The sequence below is a fragment of the Synchiropus splendidus genome, chromosome 7 (assembly GCF_027744825.2).
Source record: "Synchiropus splendidus isolate RoL2022-P1 chromosome 7, RoL_Sspl_1.0, whole genome shotgun sequence".
In the NCBI taxonomy this organism is placed as follows: Eukaryota; Metazoa; Chordata; class Actinopteri; order Syngnathiformes; family Callionymidae; genus Synchiropus; species Synchiropus splendidus.
In genome coordinates, this window is record NC_071340.1 from 18,035,195 (window position 1) to 18,054,490 (window position 19,296).

A 19,296-nucleotide genomic window follows, 5' to 3' on the forward strand; every position below is an offset into this window, starting at 1 on the left:
ATAATAAATGTATTGAGATGTGGAAAGGAAAAGTAAGTGGTGTGGTTCATGTAGCTGACTGAGTTATATGATCCCACATTGATTTTGAGTCCATAGGTCACATGACCCCAACAGTTTTTAATAGAAGAGTGGAAGTGCCTCAGCTGCCGCGTAGGGTTTGGACCGACCACAAGTTTCCAAGAGAACACAGCCCGGACCACCGAGTGTGGATCTGGATGGGCGACCAGAGCTGCAGGGGTGAAGGGTTGGCTGTCAAGCCTCAGGTATGTCTCGCCTGCACACACATGCAGATGAGGTGTTAGGTAGATAAACCAAATTAACATCCCTGTAAACTTGAGCCACAACTCTTTCCTGGTTAGATAATGAAGTACAATAGACCCATGGATGCAGAAGAATGCTACACAGCCATGCTATAACAAGGAAAGAAGAGCAGGCAGGGCCCGACAGCAAGGGAGGATATTCCTTTTGTCACTTGTACATCAGCACGGTCACAAGTGTTTCTGTACAATGTATCCCACCAACAATATTTGTTCACTCAATTAGATTCATGATTTTCACCGACAGAAAATGAACCTGGGTGACAGTAGGATCAAGTAATTACACAGTAGCGTCACTTGAGACGCGTAAAAGTAGATTTCTTCACACTCTGACAAGGCCAGGGACTAACTCCTCAGTACTCCTCCTGACACTTCTGGAGATGTTCTAGAGTCGATGGTGAGATCAGAGGTGAAAGCAGTGGAGCAGGAACTGAGCCCAGAGGAGCCCCTAGCGTCCATTGGTATCCTCTCACACTGCTATCTGGTGGATGATCCACTTCAATCCTGGCCAGAGGCCTGCAGCAGGTCCAGAGGATCACTCACCCATGGTTCCTGGTGCTGCAGAATCTGCCTCTCTGGCACGTGTCACGTGTTAGAGGAGGTGCAGGAGGTCTTCCAGAGAGGAGCCTGTAGATGGTCGGGAACATCTTACATCTTTCTGACAAACGATGAGGTCAAGATGCTCTTAGCTGTGATTAGAGGTGCAGATCCTCATCCTCAGAGTCGGACTGACCGGGTCTCGGCTTGTAGATAAAAGCAGCGAGATGATGTCAAGTATAATCTCAAATCGAATAATAATAATAATAATCTAGACTAAATAATCCCAATTTAAATACTAATAACCATCCCAAATGGGAAAATAATAATAGTCCGGATTTGATTCATAATCCGAATGGAATAAAATTCTCAATTTGAATAATAAATATTTCAGTTTGAGTTCAATAATAATAATAATAATAACCAAACTTGAATAATAAATAAATCAGTTGGATATTGACGAGTATTTATTTCTATATTTATGCCACTGGTTTTTTCAACCAAAGGTATTTTGATGAGCTATCAAAGGTCTGGGAATTCCGACATCATTTTAGGGAACTTGAACGCACCACACTATCGGGTCCAGAGCGTCTGCGAGTCCGAGAAAGTGCTTCTAAAATGCCCGCTGATGTGACCCAGTGGACCGGAGACCTAGCTCTGCAGGAGGTCGAGGAGAAGCCCGGCCAGCCCTTAGTGGTCAAATATGGAGATTTGGAAATCGATGAGCTCGGAAAAGTGCTGACTCCGACGCAGGTTAGCCGGCTAAGCTAACTTAGCTTGGAATGTGTGCTTGCTAACACGCGGCTGCGCACTTCAGTGCAGATATCGCTGTTCGTTTGGGGAGACTTTCACTTGACTGAGGTGCAAAGCTGTGGCTCTTCGGAAATAAGCACGCGGCGCAGAACTGATCTAGAACCATTTCTGTGCTGCGTTCAGGTGCAGGCTCGACCCACCACCATCGAGTGGCCCGGATGTGACCCCAGCAAGCTCTACACGCTAGTGCTGACCGACCCGGATGCCCCGAGCAGGAAGACCCCCAAGTTCCGGTGAGAGGAGAGGCGAAGACGCCGCGCTGCGGTCGGGATCACGTGACGGTCGTATGCGTGAGGCGTTTTTTTTCTTGGCGCAAAACCCGATTAATTGCGTTTAAATTAGGAAACAACGACAGCGAACCTGCATTCTGTGGATTCTACTCACTCAAACCAACTTTCTAACTCTAGGTTTAACTTCGTCATCCATGCATTCACCCATCTTGTAGTTCAGTGAAAACATTGTATAACAACATTAGTGTTGCACACAAAGATGTTCCAGGACTGAAGCACTGGTTCGGGTTGGGTCATGGTCTTCCTGCAACCTCATATCGTGCCTTCAGAACCAATGCAGTGACGTGGTCATGTGACTTCCTCCTCAGAGAGTGGCATCATTTCCTGGTGGTCAACATGAAGGGAAACGACGTGTCCTCCGGAAAGGTCCTGTCGGACTACGTGGGCTCAGGACCTCCTCGGGACACAGGTGAGTCTGAGCGGGCGTCAGCTGGTGCTGGGCAGGTTCTGTGGCAGAGACATCACCAGAGGGAGGTGTAGCCTGCACCAGTCCCAGAGCACTGCAGCGTCTGAAACCAGGGCTCCACTGTGTACATGTCACAGAGAAGTGTGCGTTAATTCAAAGCTGTGGTTATTGCTCTCTGGTGGTGGCACGTGCACGGTTTCACTGTCCTGCTCATTTCCATCAGGTCTCCACCGCTACGTGTGGCTGGTCTACGAGCAGCCCGCCGCGCTCTCCTGCTCCGAGCCCGTCCTCACCAACCGCTCCGGGGACGGACGCGGGAAGTTCAAGATCCAGGACTTCAGGAAGAAGTACGGCCTGGCAGCGCCGGTGGCCGGGACCTGCTACCAGGCCGAGTGGGACGACTACGTGCCCAAACTGTACGAGCAGCTGGCCGGGAAGTGAGGAGCACTTAGATCCAGCTGCTGTCAGCGGATCCAGAAACTCACCAGATCACCAGAGTATTTTTGTTTGTCAGTCAGTGAAGATTCCTGATCAATAAACCTGAGTTCACCTTCAGACGTCGACTTTGATTCTTCAGTTTGGGTTCCATTTGTGTCAGATTTTGATTCGTATAGCAAATAACAAATATAGTCATGTAAAAAAAAACAGAGGTTTTAGTTTGTTTAGTTGGGAATCTGAATGCCCAACTAATTTAGAATGAATAACTGAATAGTTACACTATTCTCAGTATATATACACTATACTCTAAAAAAATAAATATAAAATAAATACTGGACTGGATGAAAAAGTACTCTGTGATTCTGTTTAATCGAAGCCCCTCCCCTCCAAGTATCTAAATTGAAACATGGCATCAAATCCAAAACGGTTTGTGACGAGCACTTTATTTACAAATATAATTAAAAGCTCTGACAGACTCGTGCCTTCTTCAAATTAAAGTGCATGCAACCATGAACACGAGGGCGCCACCTGGAGGAGACACAGCTCTGGATTTGTGATAAAAGACCTATGGAATCTGAGGAGAAAGGCAGAGTCATCCTTCACTGGATTTCAGATATGAAAATAGCTCCCATCTCTGGCCTGTACACAAACACGTCCCACTGAAGAAGCCCTTTGTGCTCGCTCTCGCCAGCTCTGTTGGACTCGCCGTGTGATTCACATTTGCTGCAGGAGTCATGCGACGAGGGGCCGGAAGGTTGGGGAATCGAGACTCTTCCGTGGGTTTATTTACACTGTGATTTCTGTAAAGTATCAAACAACGTGGTAAAAAGGTTCCTGGTGAAGAAATACCAGTCTGTGGTGTAAGAAAGTAAAGAAACTAGCGAGTCCCACTCTCCGACTCCACGCTTCCTCCGACTTGCACGAAAACACTAATGACACAGATTGCGTACGGAGAGTGTTGGGGTTCCGCCCCGGTTAATGCCTGGCGCCGCCTGGTCAGGTGACCTCACAGAACAAACGAGACGACGGTCGGAGGAGGGCGCAGCAGCCGGGGGACGGTGAGCTCTCATCTGTAGTCGTCTTTGGGGAAGTCCAGCACGCCCAAGTTCCCGAAGCCCAGTCGCAGACTCTCCATGTCGAAGGAGTCCAACTCCCGCTCCTTCCGCTCCATCAGGTGTTTGACTCGGTCGCCTCGCTCCTTCTGGAACGCCTGCAGCTCCTCTTCGATCTGCGGCACAGGGGAAGCAGGTTAGCTGGGTCGACCTGGGGAGTCTGGTCCGAGTCTGTCCCAGCTGCCCGCGGTGAGAGGTGATGCCTCTCATGGCCATAACCCTTTCCCCAGCCTCCCCCCCTAAACCTAACCATCCAAAACACACGGCTAACCTGAACCAGGAATCTGAACCAAACTGAAACCCAAATATAAGGACCCAGTCGTTTTGAAGTTTTAAACCTCAAATTGAGGCTTGACCTTGTGAGGACCAGCAAAAACATCCCCACACGGAGGTGTGCTTCCCCACAAGTATCGCTAAACCACATACACACACCGGACAACAACGTCCACACAGGAAGGTTCACTGTAAACCCAAGTGGCCTCAAACTGGATTTGAACCCACAACCTGTTTGATTAAAACATTACATTCATCAGGTGGAACAAAAAAACACTTCTGTTTGACTGCGACTCTCCAGTAATATAGTTTATTTTGTACACAGCCCAGCATCCTCAACAAAAGCTGAGCTCTTCAGAGGATCCTCTCTGTGACACCTTCATGCATGTCAGGTAGAATTTCATTTCTGCTGTCAAAAAGAGAAAGGTAGCCCTGGATGTGTGACATCGACAAAACTGATCTGTAAAATGGCAATATTATAATGCACTATCTTTCAGACAGTAAACAGCAACAAAATAACCCTGAAAACACGTCCAAGGTCGTCTGCGAGCTTGTCTCTGCAGAGAGTCGCCGCGTCCCCTGAACGCCTCACAAGCCTGCAGCACCACGACAGCCCTCGAACCGAACCCGAGGACAATAGTGCTCCAGACCTAACAATGACATCATCCCCACAGCTGCGGCGCCAGTAGCGGCCGACAGAGGGCGCCACAGCCCGACGGGTTGCGGACTGGACCGAGCAGAACCGGATCAGTGTTTCTAACGGCCTTTGTTGTCGGCGGTCTACTAGACTGTGACGATGACGTCTTGCTATACTGCCGCCACGTGACTGCATGGCGGTCACAGGAGGTGTGTGTGAAGGTGTGAGGAGGGGGAGGAGAGGATGAAGTTGAAGAGAAAAAAGAATCCGCTTTTGTGTGTGAAAGAAAAAAGATGTTGAAGGAGTTTCTGCGAGCAAAATGTCATCTGGTGCCTGCAGGAGGCGCCGCCATTGTTACCTGCTGTGAGTGTGTGAGGTCAGCTTTCATGCGGGCTCCTGCTCTGCATATAAGCCTGCTGCTCCTCAGCTGAGCCACTGATCCGAAGAAAACCTGTCGCCCAAACGCCGACCGTCCCAACTCCACCAGGGCGGCAATAGAGAGTCACTAGTCTGGATCAATGTCAAACCTGCATTACGTTTCAGCTTCAGAGACCAGCAAAGATGATGTCACTGACCCCACATTGAGGTCATGACCTTGTAAAAGGTCCAGTTTCGTCAACAGAAAGTCTCGGGTGGAAACCACTCTGACCCCATTTCGTCCGTGATTTGACCTGAACAAACAAAACACCCCTCCTCAGTGACAGACCCCAAACCTTCTTTGGCCACGGCCGTTACCCCCAAGGCTTTCTCGTTCCCAGCTCAACCAATTATCACCACACTGACCACGAGTCTGCCTACGAGTGGAGGTTGTCACTTGGGTTAAACCCGGGGAGGTTAAAGAGCACCTTCTGTTCCAGGTGGGCCCGGCGCAGGGACACTTTCTGCTCCAGCTTCTGCTGCTCGCGTTCGTGCTGGGCCTCTGTCTGCATCTTGATCTTGCTCTGGTAGGCGTTGAGCAGCTCCATCTCCTGCTGCAGCTGCTGCCTCAGGGCCTGGCACTCGGCTTCCTGGGCCTCGTCCAGACGCAGCTGACGCCGCCGACCCGACAGCACCGAGAGAGAGGGGGGGAGGAAGGGATGGACACGTTAGAGGTCACTTTTGTGAGAACGACTCACCACCGACTTGCCAACACAGACACGGCCACACGCGTGTCAGGGTCACTTGTTCCAGGGCGACTCTGCAACATGGAGACTCACCGCTTGCGAGGCCATCATCTCGTTGATGCTCTGCTCGTACTGCTCGGCCAGGATGGCCAGCTTCCGCGTCTGCTCCTCCTTCAGGGCTTTCAGCACCACCTTGTGCTCAGACTTGGGAGTGACCTCCATCTGGTGGTGGCGAAGAGCCTTGTACTGTTTGGTCTGGACCTTACATGTGTCCTGGAACTGCTTCTTGATCTGCAGCTCCAGAGCCTGTGGAGAGGAGAATGGAGAACGGTGTGAGACTTGGAGCGGAAACCAGTCCTCCCTGCCCTTGGATCCTGGAGGAACTCAGTGTAGAGCCTCTGCTCCACCAGGTCATCACCACGGCAGGCTCAGACTCACTTTAAGGTTCTTGGGCTGCTGCCGGAGCTCCAGCACGTGCTTGCGATGCAGCTCCCGCTCGCGGCGGTTGTTGTACTCGATCTGGTTCTCCAGCTCCGTCTGGTGCTGCAGGCGGATCAGGTCTATCCGCAGTTTCTGCAGGCTCTTCAGCTGCCGTTGCTCCAGCTCCTGCGTGGACTCGTCGTGGCGGATCAACATGGCGTGCTCCATCTCCTTCTGGGTCTTCTTCTTGGTCAGCTCCTGGAGACCAGAAGGATAGCCTGGTTTCCTTTGGAAACGAGCGACCAGTACTGCACCTCCCTCCAAGTCGCACTTGAACTGCCATACCTGGACCTCCTGCTGCTGGTACCACCACTGAAACTGACGGGAACAACCTGAACTACTGCCACTGCTCTGCTACTGCTCACACAACTACAACCACCGTACAATGCATTATATCGTACTACTGCTACAGTTCCCGCCAAACTCAAGGGACCAGGACTTCCGACAGCAATTACATCATCCTCCACGACCATCTTCCCTGTCCTCTCATAACCACCACTGGACGAAGGCATGGTATAGCAGCATCAACTATAGCTTCCTCCACAACAAAGCTCCTCCCCTCAGAGCAACAACAACTGCACCTGCTGGACCGACTGGAATGAAGACAGCGCCTCCTCCCATGGAGACCATACTTGCCACGCATTAAGTGGATGACAACTGCTACAACAAGTATTCCTGCTACAACCACCACCACGGTGAGGACTACATCTGATGATACTTGACGTCTACTGTAGCCAAGAAAGAAACCAACGGTTATTCTGGTGGCACAGGTCGACACAGGTCAGAGCAGGTTCCTCTTGGTCCACACTATCTCTTGGCTGTGATGCTGCTTTGTTGTGGTGCTGAGCTCCAAGGTTTACTGTCCACAAGTTCTTGACTCTGGCGTGACACATCTTATGAATAACTTGACTCTAGTCCATGTCTCTGCTGCCTGAATCCTGCTGGTGCCGGCCTCATATCCTCGGAGTCAACCATCGTATTGATTAGCTGAAGCTAAAGTACCAAACCGCTCGAATGATCACAAGACCTAGTTGTCTTTTACGAGGAGTGCTTACTGCCCACTAGTGGTCGGAGGCTGAAAACATTATTTTTTTTATGAAACACTAATATACTGAACTATCGGTCCTGTCTAATGCTGTGCCAACAGATATCGCAATACAGTCATCCTCCACACACCAGATACATCTACAGCCTTCACTATGGACCGAGACAAAGATCAGGGATGAGGACTACTTCCCTGACTTCTTCCACAGAAAACGACTCGTCACTCTGACTTTCGTCCCACAGAAAACAACATCTCACCTAGCTGGTCCTCAACGTGAGACTCGCTTCTGAGCTAGTTATAATGTGTTATTGTTCCGTCCATGTAATCTCTCACGTAGTGTGTTCCTCAGCTCCACGGCTGGAGCAGAACCTCCACCACTCAGAAGCTTTTCAGTTTACCACATTGTTGCTGCGATTAGTTCCTGAAAACTGCTGGCAGCTCCACATCACTCACCTCTCGGATCTGCTCCTGCTCCAGCTCGTGTCTCTTGATCATCGCTTTGCGCTTGAAGGCTCTGCAGTTGCGGTCGTAGTAGATCCTCTGCTGGGACAGGAGTTGCGCCTCCTCCTCGGCCTGCGAGTGCTGCATGTTCTCCTTGTGCTTGGACAGTCGCTCCTGCTTCTCTTTCTTTGGCGTGCTGTGGTCCTCGTTCATCTCCTGCCAGCAGAAGACACGTCTGATCAATGGTTCCAGGCCACCATGGAAGTGAAAAATATAACCATCTGGTAACAAAGATGTAAAAACATCTTTAGATTTAGTTTCTGCATCTCAGTATCCAGGATAAAAGTGACTCCACTGACAGACGAGGTTACTGAAGAGCCTTCTGGTACCATGATGTGAGAAGATGATATGGTGATCTGTAGGAGGAGGTGAAGCTGGACAGGAGGAGAGATGAGGGAGGAGGACGAGTGAAGATGGAGGAGTGGAAATAGTTCCAGTATTGGAGGTCAAACATCCAGCGTGATACAGAGACATAGGTAAAGAAGAGAGTGGGGGCAGGGTGGAGTCGATTGTGACCTCTGTTCAGCAGCAAGAGCAAAGGAGCAAATAAGATTTTTTTTAAATCGTAATTTATATTTTAAATGCGATGTCTTCGAAAACGGAAAAGTCTTCATGTTTCTTCAGACAGCCTTATTTGTGTCATATTTATTCCAGTATATTTTATTGATTCCATCAACTTTCTCTTAATATTCACTCGCTTCTTCGAAGAATCATCAAGTGAAGTCAAGTCTAGGGAAAGATCGGCTCCTCATGGAGTCTCTTGAAGAGAGCAAAGAAGGGCAGCAGTATGATGGAAGAGGGAAAAGGCGTAGCTTCTCTGCTCCTCCATCAGTTCATGGGGAGAAAACAACTCCGGCAACAAGAGCGTGATCCCGGCTCTCGGGCGTCTGTCAGCTGGTGGGAAATATCTCGACCGGCCAGCTCTCTGCTGCTCTGACCTAATTCTGCTCACTTATCTTCCGGCCCAAAAACACGCGGCCCACGAGGGTTCGGCTGTGAGCTCCAGCCTGAGTGTGTGTGATTCAGAGTCTGGGTCGGTGGGGGGAGTGGTGATTCACCAGTCAGAGTGTCCCACCTCTTTGATCTTCTCCTTGCACAGCTTGTACTGCTTCTTCTGGTTGTCCAGGAAGGTGGTCAGCTCCTTCTTCTGCTGCGCCACGATCTGCTGCTGGAACTTCTTCTCGTCCGTCAGCGTGGTCTTCATCTGGAAGAGAGAACCAAAAACTTCAAACTGAGCTGTCAGGGAGGAAGCTAGCCAGACCCGTGAGAGTGTGTGTGTACCTGCTTTATCCTTACTTGTGGGGCCATTTGGCCGGTCCCCACTAGGTCAAGCCTCAATTTGAGGCTTTGACATCAAAATAACTGGGTCATTATAACTGGGTGTCAGTTTGGTTCAGTGTCCTGGTTAGGTTAGCCATGTGTTTTGGATGGTTAGGTTTAGGGCGAGAGGCTGGGTCTACTGTGTCAGTGAGTGACACCCGTGCATCTGTAACACTGGTAGGTTAAGTGTCATCATGACAGAGTCCTAGTGTCCACACAATCTGTAGCCACAGATTGCTTAGAAGATGGCGCGTGACCTTGACAGAGGTTGTCAAGAGCATGTCTTCCAGTGCGCTCTTCTTCACCGGGTGTAACTCAAGCATGTGGTCTCATGAGAACAAGAGTTCTGGGACACAAACACATCTGTAACTGGGATCATCTCAAGTAGACTTCAGGCCAGATCCACCTGGACTCACCTCCTTCTCCGTCTGGACCACGTGGCGCTTGGCGAGCTTCTCCAACTCGATGTAGGCATTGTTGGCCTGCGTCTCCACCTCCTTCTGCAGCTTCAGCCGGTGCTCGTCCATCTCGGCCTTCAGCTTGTTCTCCAGCGCGATCAGCTGCTTCTGGTGCTGCCGCCGCATGCGCTTGTAGCCCGACATCTGCTCCCGCAGCTCACTCTCCTGTTCATGTTCGTGGATCTGCTTGGTCACCTAAGATGAGGAGGAGGTCAGTGGTGAAGAGCATGATCACAAATGTCCCTCAGGTGCACAGGCCGGAAGACACATGAACCTATTGACCCAACAAGAATGTGGCGACAAGGAAAGCACAGCCAAACTGTGTTCCTCAGAGGAACCAAAGGAGGACTTCAGGAGACCGTGGTGTGGCATCACGTAGGCCGACACATCATCCCGGCCTTCTGAAGACCTTGCTTTCTGGGTGAGCCCAACGTTGGGCACAGTCAATAGGGCCATCCTGGTCACTCCATATGATATGACCTTCGACCTTGCTTTTGGGTCAAACTCCGAAAGCCTGTTTCTCGTCAGAGTTCTCAGTAGCAAATCTGTGATGCAGACTCGAGTCTTTACAAAACACTAAAGGCCAAACTTTAATGACCAGTTCCAAATGTCCAGGGAAACCAAATGGATGCCAACCAGGACAGGCAGCAGGTTCAACACACACCCATCACACGCCAGTTCTGGTCGAAGTCCAACGACGCTGCGCTAACGGAGCAGCTAGCATCTTTGACACAGCATTTATCAGCCCAAACACACATCCCTCTGTTGGAGCAGTGAAACAAGTGTGAAACATTGGAGCCTTTCCTGCTGAAGTGTCACTTGTTCCTTCCATCGGCAGTGTTCAGGGATTTGAAGGGAGAGCTAAGCTAAGCCACCAATCTACTTTCCTTGCTACTCATTGCTGGAATCCAGGAGTTTTATTGAGGGTTCTACTGAGCTGCTTACGAGCTGAAGAAAAGCCATTAACCCCTTCAGGTCCGTTTGCTTCAACGTCAGATCTTGAGTTTTCAGGTTCTTTCATCTTTTGATCACTTCTTTTCATCTTTTCCAAGTTTCCACGAATGATCATTTTTTGTATTGAAGGATGCTTGAATGCTGTTGGCTCATTACAATAAAAAGCGCCTGTACTGCCCCATCTTTTTTGAACACTTTGTCAAATGGGATTTACCATGTTTTTCATCCGTTTCATGTCCTTTTCATCACCCATCTGTCTCATCTATCACCAAAATAAAGCATAATGACACTATGATATTGAGCCACATCGTAGGCAAAGCTCAGACGCTGATTTAAAAACTTCCTTCTGCAGTTTTCACTAATGTTTCATGATGATTATTATTATCATTATTACTATAAGAGCTAAGCTCTACGTGTATTTCATGTTCTCTCTCCAGTCACCCAAATAAAGGCATTTAATTACTTAATTAAATATATTGAAGTACATAAACATATTTCATTTCAAAATACATTCTGACCTCCCGCAGTGCTTCCTGTTCCCCACAAACATGGGGTCTAAATGACGCCAGCTTCCTCACCTGAGAAACACGCTACCTGTAGTGAATTCTGAATGAGATTAGGAAGTTTTCGACTCGTGAATGATCTCCAACAGCGTGAAGACGAACCCGAGTCACAGGTGCACCAACCTCGGGACAGAAGGGGTTCTCAGCGTCCAGGTAGTACTCGCTCCGCATCTTCTCATAGCTCCCACCTGAACTCCTCAGGCCAAACATGATGGCGACCTTAGCCAAGTGCGCTAGCATCCAGGAACCGTGTGCAGCACCCGCCAGAACCCCGTCTGAGCTCCGACTGCCACCCTTGCAGCGCCCGCCCTCCCCCCACCCCCCAGCTAAGGACCCCTGGTTCTGACCCAGGGCACGCAGCGGCAGAGGCGGCGTGTGAACAGTGAATAAGAGCGGGCCTCGCAGAGCACAGAGCGGCTCTTCAGAGCGGGGAACACTGAGCGGAGGGCAGCAGGTGGGTCACATGAATACCTCATTGAGAAGGAGGGAGAGAGTGGGGGAGGGGAAGGGGGGAGAGATGGATGGAAAAGTGAAATAATGAGAAGAAATTGTGGAGGTTGGCAGTGAAACGGCACCAAGACCACAAAGGGCCGAGTCATGTCATGTGACTCACAAGCAGACTTACTGGTGGGGGTCAAAATGGGGTGGTTACAGCACCTCAATACGGTTGTTAATCATGGTTCAAGTTTACACCTCTCTGTCGTCCTCAGGTCAGAGGTCGAGGTACCTGCCAGCATGAGACCCCCAGGACTGGAACTCCAACTCTCCTCCAGAGTGAAGGGCAGCGACTGACCAATAGTAACCTCACTCTCTGGGACGCCTCTGTTAGAGCAACGTACTCTGAGCCACGTAACCGAGCCTGAGTCACATCACCTTCCTTTGATGACTCGACCCAAGCGGACGTCCAGGGGCTGGCAATAATTTGGCACAGGGACTCACACAGATGTGTGGGGTTCTTTTAGAGTCTGAGTCAATTTTAGTGCGACCTGCCCGAGGGTCACATGGTTATTGGACTCCAAGAGCCATCTGGAAAAGATGCCCTGGAGGAGCAGAGGTTCTCCTCCGAGTCTCTCCTGGATGAGTGAGCTTCTCGCTCTCAGAGAGTCCAGACAGAGAAACTCTTGTTCACTGGGTCACTTCAAAGCTGGTGACCACAGGGGAGGGGAGAAACCCAGCGGTCCGTGGAGAGCTTCACCTTCTGGCTCAGCTCTTTCCTGACTGATTACAGGGTTAGGGTACTAATCTTTGGCTCCATCTTCCCCTCACGCCTGCACCAGACCTGGAGATACTTGAAGTACTCCATGTGAGGAAGGACGCCACCTCTTAGAGAATGAACATGTGAGGTCAATCATAGCTCAGTAGAATATTTGAAGCTTGAGGATGCTTGATCGCCTTCTAGTGGCCTTCACCAAGGCCGCATTTCTAAAGCCTTGTTGGACTCCAAGTCAATCCAGGTGAAGATGACTAACTTAGGTATACCAACCCATGAGGACACTTGGACGACATAAATGGACGTTACGAAGCTCCAGCTGTGTGAGAACAGAAGCTTGTTTGTCTGCTGTTACCTTCTGAAGTCTCTTTGTTATGTCTTCCCACCTCCAGCAATCAGTCACAGCGCACCATCTGGATCTCTCCCTCCCTCCCTCCCTCCTCTGTCTACCTGCTGATTCCAGTCGCGGCGAGTCAAGGCCACAGCGTCTGCGCTCAGTAGAAAAGGATGATGTCATCCTTAACTCAGCGCTGGCGCTGCCTCACCAGAGAGAAGCTGGAGACCGACTCTTTCACCGTGAGACTGAACACCTCTCGCTGCAAAATTCACATGTGCACACTGACCACTGCGATCATCTGTCGGACACCCTCACTGTGGGTCTTCTCTTGCGACGTCGTGAGCAGTGTACTGATGTTTTCAGAACCAGGCCTGAACTGTTCAAGTGGTGAGGACGGCCCTGCATAACTGCACACCAGACCAGAAAGCCACAGCAGGGTTTGACAGCAAGACTGGGTGACTGGGTCGGTCGTGCCGTCGCATTAACTCATCTCCAAGCTGGAGCCGAGTCCAAGTGCACACGGCACGACACCATGTCTGCTCATGTCGGCTGCCGTTCTTTTGCAGCTATGTCCAATTTTTAGGGGAGAAAATTATTCAAAACTTGCGAAGCAAACGCAGAGTAGTTCATAGACATGGTTGAGCTCATTTTTTGACCTTTGAACTCATGGTACAGAGATCAGAACCAAACCCAAACTGAGTTAAACCAGGGAATGACACGACATCAAACCAGCGTGGCGTTAGCACCTACAATTTCTGAAGACTGACGACGAGAGCAAAGCCCAGTCTTCCAGGGGTTCACTTGTCGGTCAAGGACATGGAGGGGACACACTTGCACACAAACAGACTCACACACTCTTCATTTATCACACTCTCCGGTGTCGAAAGATCCGACAGCAGAAGGGGACAATTAAAACCACCGGGTCACAGACTGGTAAACACGCACGCACGTGCGCGCGCACACACATGCCTCCCCTCCTCACACACACACGCACACAAGCACGCGCACACCCAACTTGTTAACAGTTGCTGGAGCTTGTTTCCATGACAACAGACATGGAGGGAGAGACTGGAAGAATGGATGGACTGGGAGAGAGTGATGGTAGAATGATGAATTACTAAGAAAAGAAAGGAGAGCAGCGAGAGAGAGCAGGAAATGGGTTAATGGGAGGATGAATATTATGAAGAGGTGCCTGTGAGGACATTACATCACCCTAACACGGGAGCCCCGGAGAGTCACAGCGCTCCACATCTCCAGCCCATATGTGACCTCCAGGGACCAATGGCAGCCTGAGGTCTCGGTTATTGTGCTGCAGACCTTCCTAAAGAAGCGAGACATGTGCAAAGCGGACTCACCAGTGACGCCGACTTGATGGTGGCGAAGCGGCCCTGGTTCTTGTAGTAGCTGCTCTTGTCAGACGGAGCGTAGCGGTGGTCCCGGTGAATCCCGTCGTCCCAGTTGTACTGATGGTCCTGCCGAGGAACAGACGGGTCAACTGAAGAGACCTGACAGCCTGGTCGGATAAGGATCTGACCTGAACCACTACCGTGCCAGCTGGATGACCATCATGACCACCCTTGAAGGAGTCCCACCTACCTGAGAGCCAAGAGACTTCACAGGACCAGAAGTTTGCCACAAAGCAACTGTCGGCTCCTCAGGGTCTTCAAACCCAGCAGAGACCTACCAACAAGCACCCAACTTCTGCCAGACATGCAAAGTCTCCTGGACCATGGTGCACAAAGAGACTTGGCCAAGAAGGCCAGTTCCACTCATGAAGAACGTCGGCTCCCGAGACAAAGATCTCCCTAGCTGGAGGTGACAGGGTGAATCCCTGGTGACACCGATGACCTCTGAAGACCCCATGATCTTTTCTCCGTTCCAGAACTTGAGATTTCAGAGAGGGTTCAGCTGAGCTCAAGGTCAGTCGCTCACCGTGAGCTTTGAACGAGTCAGGAACTTTAAACCCTGGTGGTCTCAGAAGGTTGTCAAGAGTGACTGTACGAATGTATTCACAAGTACCAACCGCAACCCCTGCGACACAGTGCTGCCTCACATCACGCCACATTTGACTCGCTAAGAGTTGTGGTCAAAGCTTGTGGTTTTACTGTCTGTTGTGTGCGACCACTCTCTCCTCGAAACCATGGTAACCACCGACACCATTTTCGTATTTGGCACCGCACTTCAAGTCCATCACTGACGGCGTTCACGCCTGCTGAACAAAGGCGGTCCACGTGTTGACAAGCGACGCACTCCATTTACATGCTTAAAACACACGTCTGCATCTCTAGCCTTGTGGGGACCTCTCATTGCCATCACCCTTTCCCTAGCCTCTCACCCTAACCCTAACCCTAACCATCCAAAACATATTACTAACCTTACCCTGAACCAAACAGAAACCCAAATATTATGACCCAGCTCTTTTGAAGTCTTAGCCCTCAAAATGAAACTTAACCTTGTGGTTCAGTAGGTGTGTTTCCAATAATTGGTCCCCACAAGTACAGCTAAACAGGCACACACGCTCGGGCTCAGAGACAGCTGTCAATACTCCTCTTCACAGCCTCTTTGTGAGTCAGAGACGGATGTCAGTCCATGAAAGCAGGGCGGACGGTTTGATTCAGGCGAAGAACAAGAGGAACAGTCACGTATTGTTTTCAAACGATGATGAAGTTCCCTCTTTGCTGGAACCACAGAAACGACGAGGCCGTTTCGTCATGTTCAGAAGTGTTTCCAGCAGCGGAGCTGACGAGTCTTTCACTCCGCTCACACCAGTTAGATAGCCAAAGTTGCAAAAGAACATTGTACAAAACTACACCTGTAACCATGGCGACACAAGCCCCGGACCCATTTAGATATTAACCTTCTGCTGCACCACTTTGAAGGTCACACGTCGGACAGAGGATGTACATAAATAACCATAAATACGTGTCTTCTTTAACGTAGCATCAGCGGGATGGCACTATCCAGCTAACTGTGTGCTCACGTATGGTGGGAGCAACAGTGATGGACTCATGTTGGGTCTCAGATCTGACACACTTCAAGCGTCAGACCAGGTGAGCTTTGTGCAGCACCAGCAGACACCAAGCGTGTGTGTCTCTGTGGTTGAAAGAATGACAAGGTCACTCTCTTCAACTGAGCTCAGAACGTCTGCGACAGAACTCGACAACAGCAGTCACAGATCCCAGCGCCACAACTACCACAAGACCCTGAAGTCTGAAGTGGTGTGGGCTCAAGATGGACAACACTGGTGTCACCAGCTGAGAAGCTGGTCAACATCTGGATGGCTTGTCTTTGGATACTTTTGCAGCGACTATTGCCGAGTGCTTAAACAACAACAAGAATCAGGAACTGCTCAGACAACGTTCAGGGACACTTGAGAATGAGGTTAGTGTTCAGACAACACAGGAGAAGACCACCATATCAGAGGCATTTAAGGATGTCCTGAACTCCAGTGGTACTCAACCTCTCGCCCAGTTTCACCAAGAGCAACTTCAGGACTGACTTTGCCCGCCCCTCGCCCATCTTGCACCCGCCCCTTGCCCATACCTGCTTGCCGTGGGGGGACGAGTCCAGGGTGCAGCCGTACTCCTGCGGGTGCATCATGGTCATGTCGGAGCAGCTGTCGTCCAGGACCTCCTGCATGCTAGTGACGCTGCTGCTCTGGCTGCCCGTGCTGACCGAGGTGCTGGGGATGGAGTGGTTGCTGCCCAGACTGTTCATCTTGCAGGCCGCCTCGCTGTCCTGCACGAGAGCCACGCCGGGAGAAAGTGAGCTCTCATGGTCGTGTGACGCTGTCCACTTGTTGAAGCAAACATTTTCCTCCTCGCTTTACTCCTTATTTAAGTCTAGATTCTGTTGCCACTCACTTCTCTCAACACTATTGTTACTTAAAACCATCTTAAGTCCTGAAACAACATTCCCCTCTCCCGGAACATGATCTCAGATTTTTCTCTGAATGATCCTAGTTTATGAAGCTTTACCTTTTATTTAGCTAGTTTCTGTGCATCCTTTTGCTTCTCTCACTTTAAAATAATTCAAATCAATAACTCCTTCCACTATGTTCATCATTAAAATAGAGCTGAGATAATAAAATAAAATTAAATAAAAAAAATAAAACTGAGCTTTAAACACAAACACAAACATTAAACACGGACATTAAACACCAACAGTTCAAATAAAAATAAAAAAATGATTGTTATTATCATGCTTTTTGTTTCTTTTCTCTAATATTGGTTTTAGTACTTTAAAATGTTACTTTTCATAGTTGAGTATAAATATATTTACAATGAACATAGTTATCATTTGGACTGAAATAATGAAATAATCCTAGCCCTAACAGCACTGTAAGTGAAGGATGTGGCCCCACTGGATACAAAACTTGCCCTCCCAAACTCTGGTCTCTCCTCCAACCTCATCAGCGTCTTCTTCAGCTCCATCTTCCTTGGTCCAACTCTCCTCTCCACTAACCATCTCCTCCCTAACTTCACCACATCGCCCAGACAGGCTCCCTTCTGATGTGCTAGAACCTTGTTGTAACCGTTACCCACCTCCTCCTCCTCCTGGCTCTCTCCCATTGGTCCATTGTGTTTCTCCTGGTAAAGGATCTTCTTCATTTTGCGGTACTGCAGGTTGTCCAGCTCGCGCACCGCGTCCTTGGTCCTCTGGATGAGGTCAATGAGGATCCTGGGCGAGCGTTCGCGGCGTACAAAGTCATGCTGCGAAGGGAAAACATCAGGTTAGTGGAAAAAACGTGACTAAAAAAAGGAGAATACAAAGATCCCACTGACTCTGGACATTGTGTAGCGTATTAAATAGAAATATTTTTGATAATAACAATGCAACAACATTTTAATACTGAAACCTGCAATATCAAGTGAAATAAATGCTGCTTTAGTACTTTCCGAGAAACACAGCTAGTAAACGTTTTAATTCCACTTCACGTGCGTGGTTGTAAGCGGTGGCGGCAGTGACGCTAGAGGGCGCCTGTGGGTCGCTGAGCTCGGTCCTGCTTCAGCTGAACACGGTTGGATCTTCATTAAATCGTCCTAAATCCTGGAACTGGATGCACCTGATCGACTCATCCTTTCAAACTGGGCGTGAGGAACCAAACATGAGAGAGTCCGGTCTCAGAGGACCAGATCCTCTGTCCAACCTCTCTATCTGAAGTCCACCCTCACCACATGACGCTACCATTCTGGTGTCCACGGGTGGGACCTCCATGCGGCGGCGTCGCGGGGGCAGGGGTCTGACTCCTTCATGAACTTCATGCATATTTACACCTCACAGGTGTGGAGTCATAGAGTCACTCTGAGTCAGAGGAGATCATGACTCATGGGTTCAACACACGAGTGCGGCGATGCTCGGAGGTGAAGAGCCGGCGGTCCATTATTAAAAGAAGCATTAAGCCGGTCTTCGCAGGGCTGACTCTGACTCAGAGAGGAGGCTCATATTGGGCCACTGGGTGGTTCAGACTTCATTACTAATGACAGTAATTAAACTGTGAACAATGTAAACACACAGAGAGACGAGTGACCCGATTATCACAGCCGCCCGCCACAGTCCGGACCCGTGTGTGTGTGTGAGACTGATTTCACGACCCGATAAGGAGAGGAATCATCACCACACAGACTCTTCCTCTCTGACCTACTGACTGTCATGTGATCTAAAGTTCACAGGAGTCGGGTGGGATCTGGTCAGATTAAGAGCCAGAGCCGCACCTTCCCTCCATCCTCGCAGCGAGAGGTGAGAAAGTCAGAGGTGAAACACACCCACCCTAATCCTTCAGTGGGATTAGAGCACTGACACACCAGCTCCTGTAAACCAGCCAATCACGACGCCGACAGATGAATGGGAATAAATGTCAGCGGGATTATGACCATGGTTTCAGTCAGACCAGCAGGGCCCTTCACTGATGATGCCTTCAGGTGCTCTCCGATTTGTAGGAAGCCTTTCCCCAGTCAAGTCTTTATAGAAGATCAACAGAACACGAGGCGATCAAGACGCTTCCTCTCATCCAGGTCATATCGCAGGAGCAGCATCTCAAGTGAAGAGGCCCAGACTACACTCTGCCCAGAACGATCCCCCCGCTCTTCTGGAACAACACCAAGGTGTTCCCATGAACACATCCTCACGTCTTCTCCTGGAGGAGCAGAGTCAGAGTCTCTCCTGGATGCCTGAGCATCTCTCTCCAGGCAGAGAAACTCTTGTTCTCTGGGTCATTCCAACAGGTGAGAGGAGAAACCCAGCTTGAGCGTTTGGGTTACAAGCCTGTGGTTTTCTTTCCAGTCGCTGAGCTCAACCATAAAATCATGACCAGGTGATGCTCGAGTGACAACATCAATGAGCCCTGAACGCATCACTGACAGCCTCATGAACCGCAATGTGTTTCACTCCCACAGTGTGTGCTTCATTCAAAGGTGAACATGTCTCAGCGGTTTTAGACCCAACTCCATATTTATGCTCTCAATCATTAGCAAACATCACCGTCGGGTGGAGAAGTGAGTCA

At 49.9% G+C, this 19,296-nt stretch overlaps 2 protein-coding genes across 8 annotated transcripts in view; one reads left to right on the forward strand and one right to left on the reverse strand.

Annotated features, from left to right (window-relative positions):
* Positions 1-1,399: 1,399 nt before the first annotated feature.
* Positions 1,400-2,933, forward strand: pebp1 (phosphatidylethanolamine binding protein 1). Its single transcript, XM_053870844.1, has 4 exons — positions 1,400-1,607; positions 1,791-1,900; positions 2,266-2,366; positions 2,587-2,933. The coding sequence occupies exons 1-4, from the start codon at positions 1,473-1,475 to the stop codon at positions 2,802-2,804; spliced, it is 564 nt and encodes a 187-aa protein (XP_053726819.1). The 5' UTR covers positions 1,400-1,472; the 3' UTR covers positions 2,805-2,933.
* A 191-nt stretch (positions 2,934-3,124) lies between these two features.
* The window catches only part of taok3a (TAO kinase 3a), a 52,875-nt gene continuing 36,703 nt past the window's right edge, over positions 3,125-19,296 (reverse strand). For 5 of the 7 annotated variants that reach the window (XM_053870677.1, XM_053870675.1, XM_053870676.1 and 2 more), the window contains exons 12-21: positions 17,339-17,506; positions 16,338-16,532; positions 14,150-14,266; positions 9,689-9,925; positions 9,028-9,156; positions 7,905-8,108; positions 6,365-6,604; positions 6,020-6,232; positions 5,669-5,851; positions 3,126-4,029 (exon numbers count right to left, since the gene is read on the reverse strand). In XM_053870677.1, coding sequence (XP_053726652.1) covers positions 3,868-4,029; positions 5,669-5,851; positions 6,020-6,232; positions 6,365-6,604; positions 7,905-8,108; positions 9,028-9,156; positions 9,689-9,925; positions 14,150-14,266; positions 16,338-16,532; positions 17,339-17,506 — 1,848 coding nt within the window. In that variant the 3' untranslated portion in view covers positions 3,126-3,867. Of the gene's footprint in view, positions 4,030-5,668; positions 5,852-6,019; positions 6,233-6,364; positions 6,605-7,904; positions 8,109-9,027; positions 9,157-9,688; positions 9,926-11,370; positions 11,518-14,149; positions 14,267-16,337; positions 16,533-17,338; positions 17,507-19,296 lie in introns of those variants that run through there. The other 2 variants (XM_053870680.1, XM_053870682.1) reach the window with 2 other exon arrangements.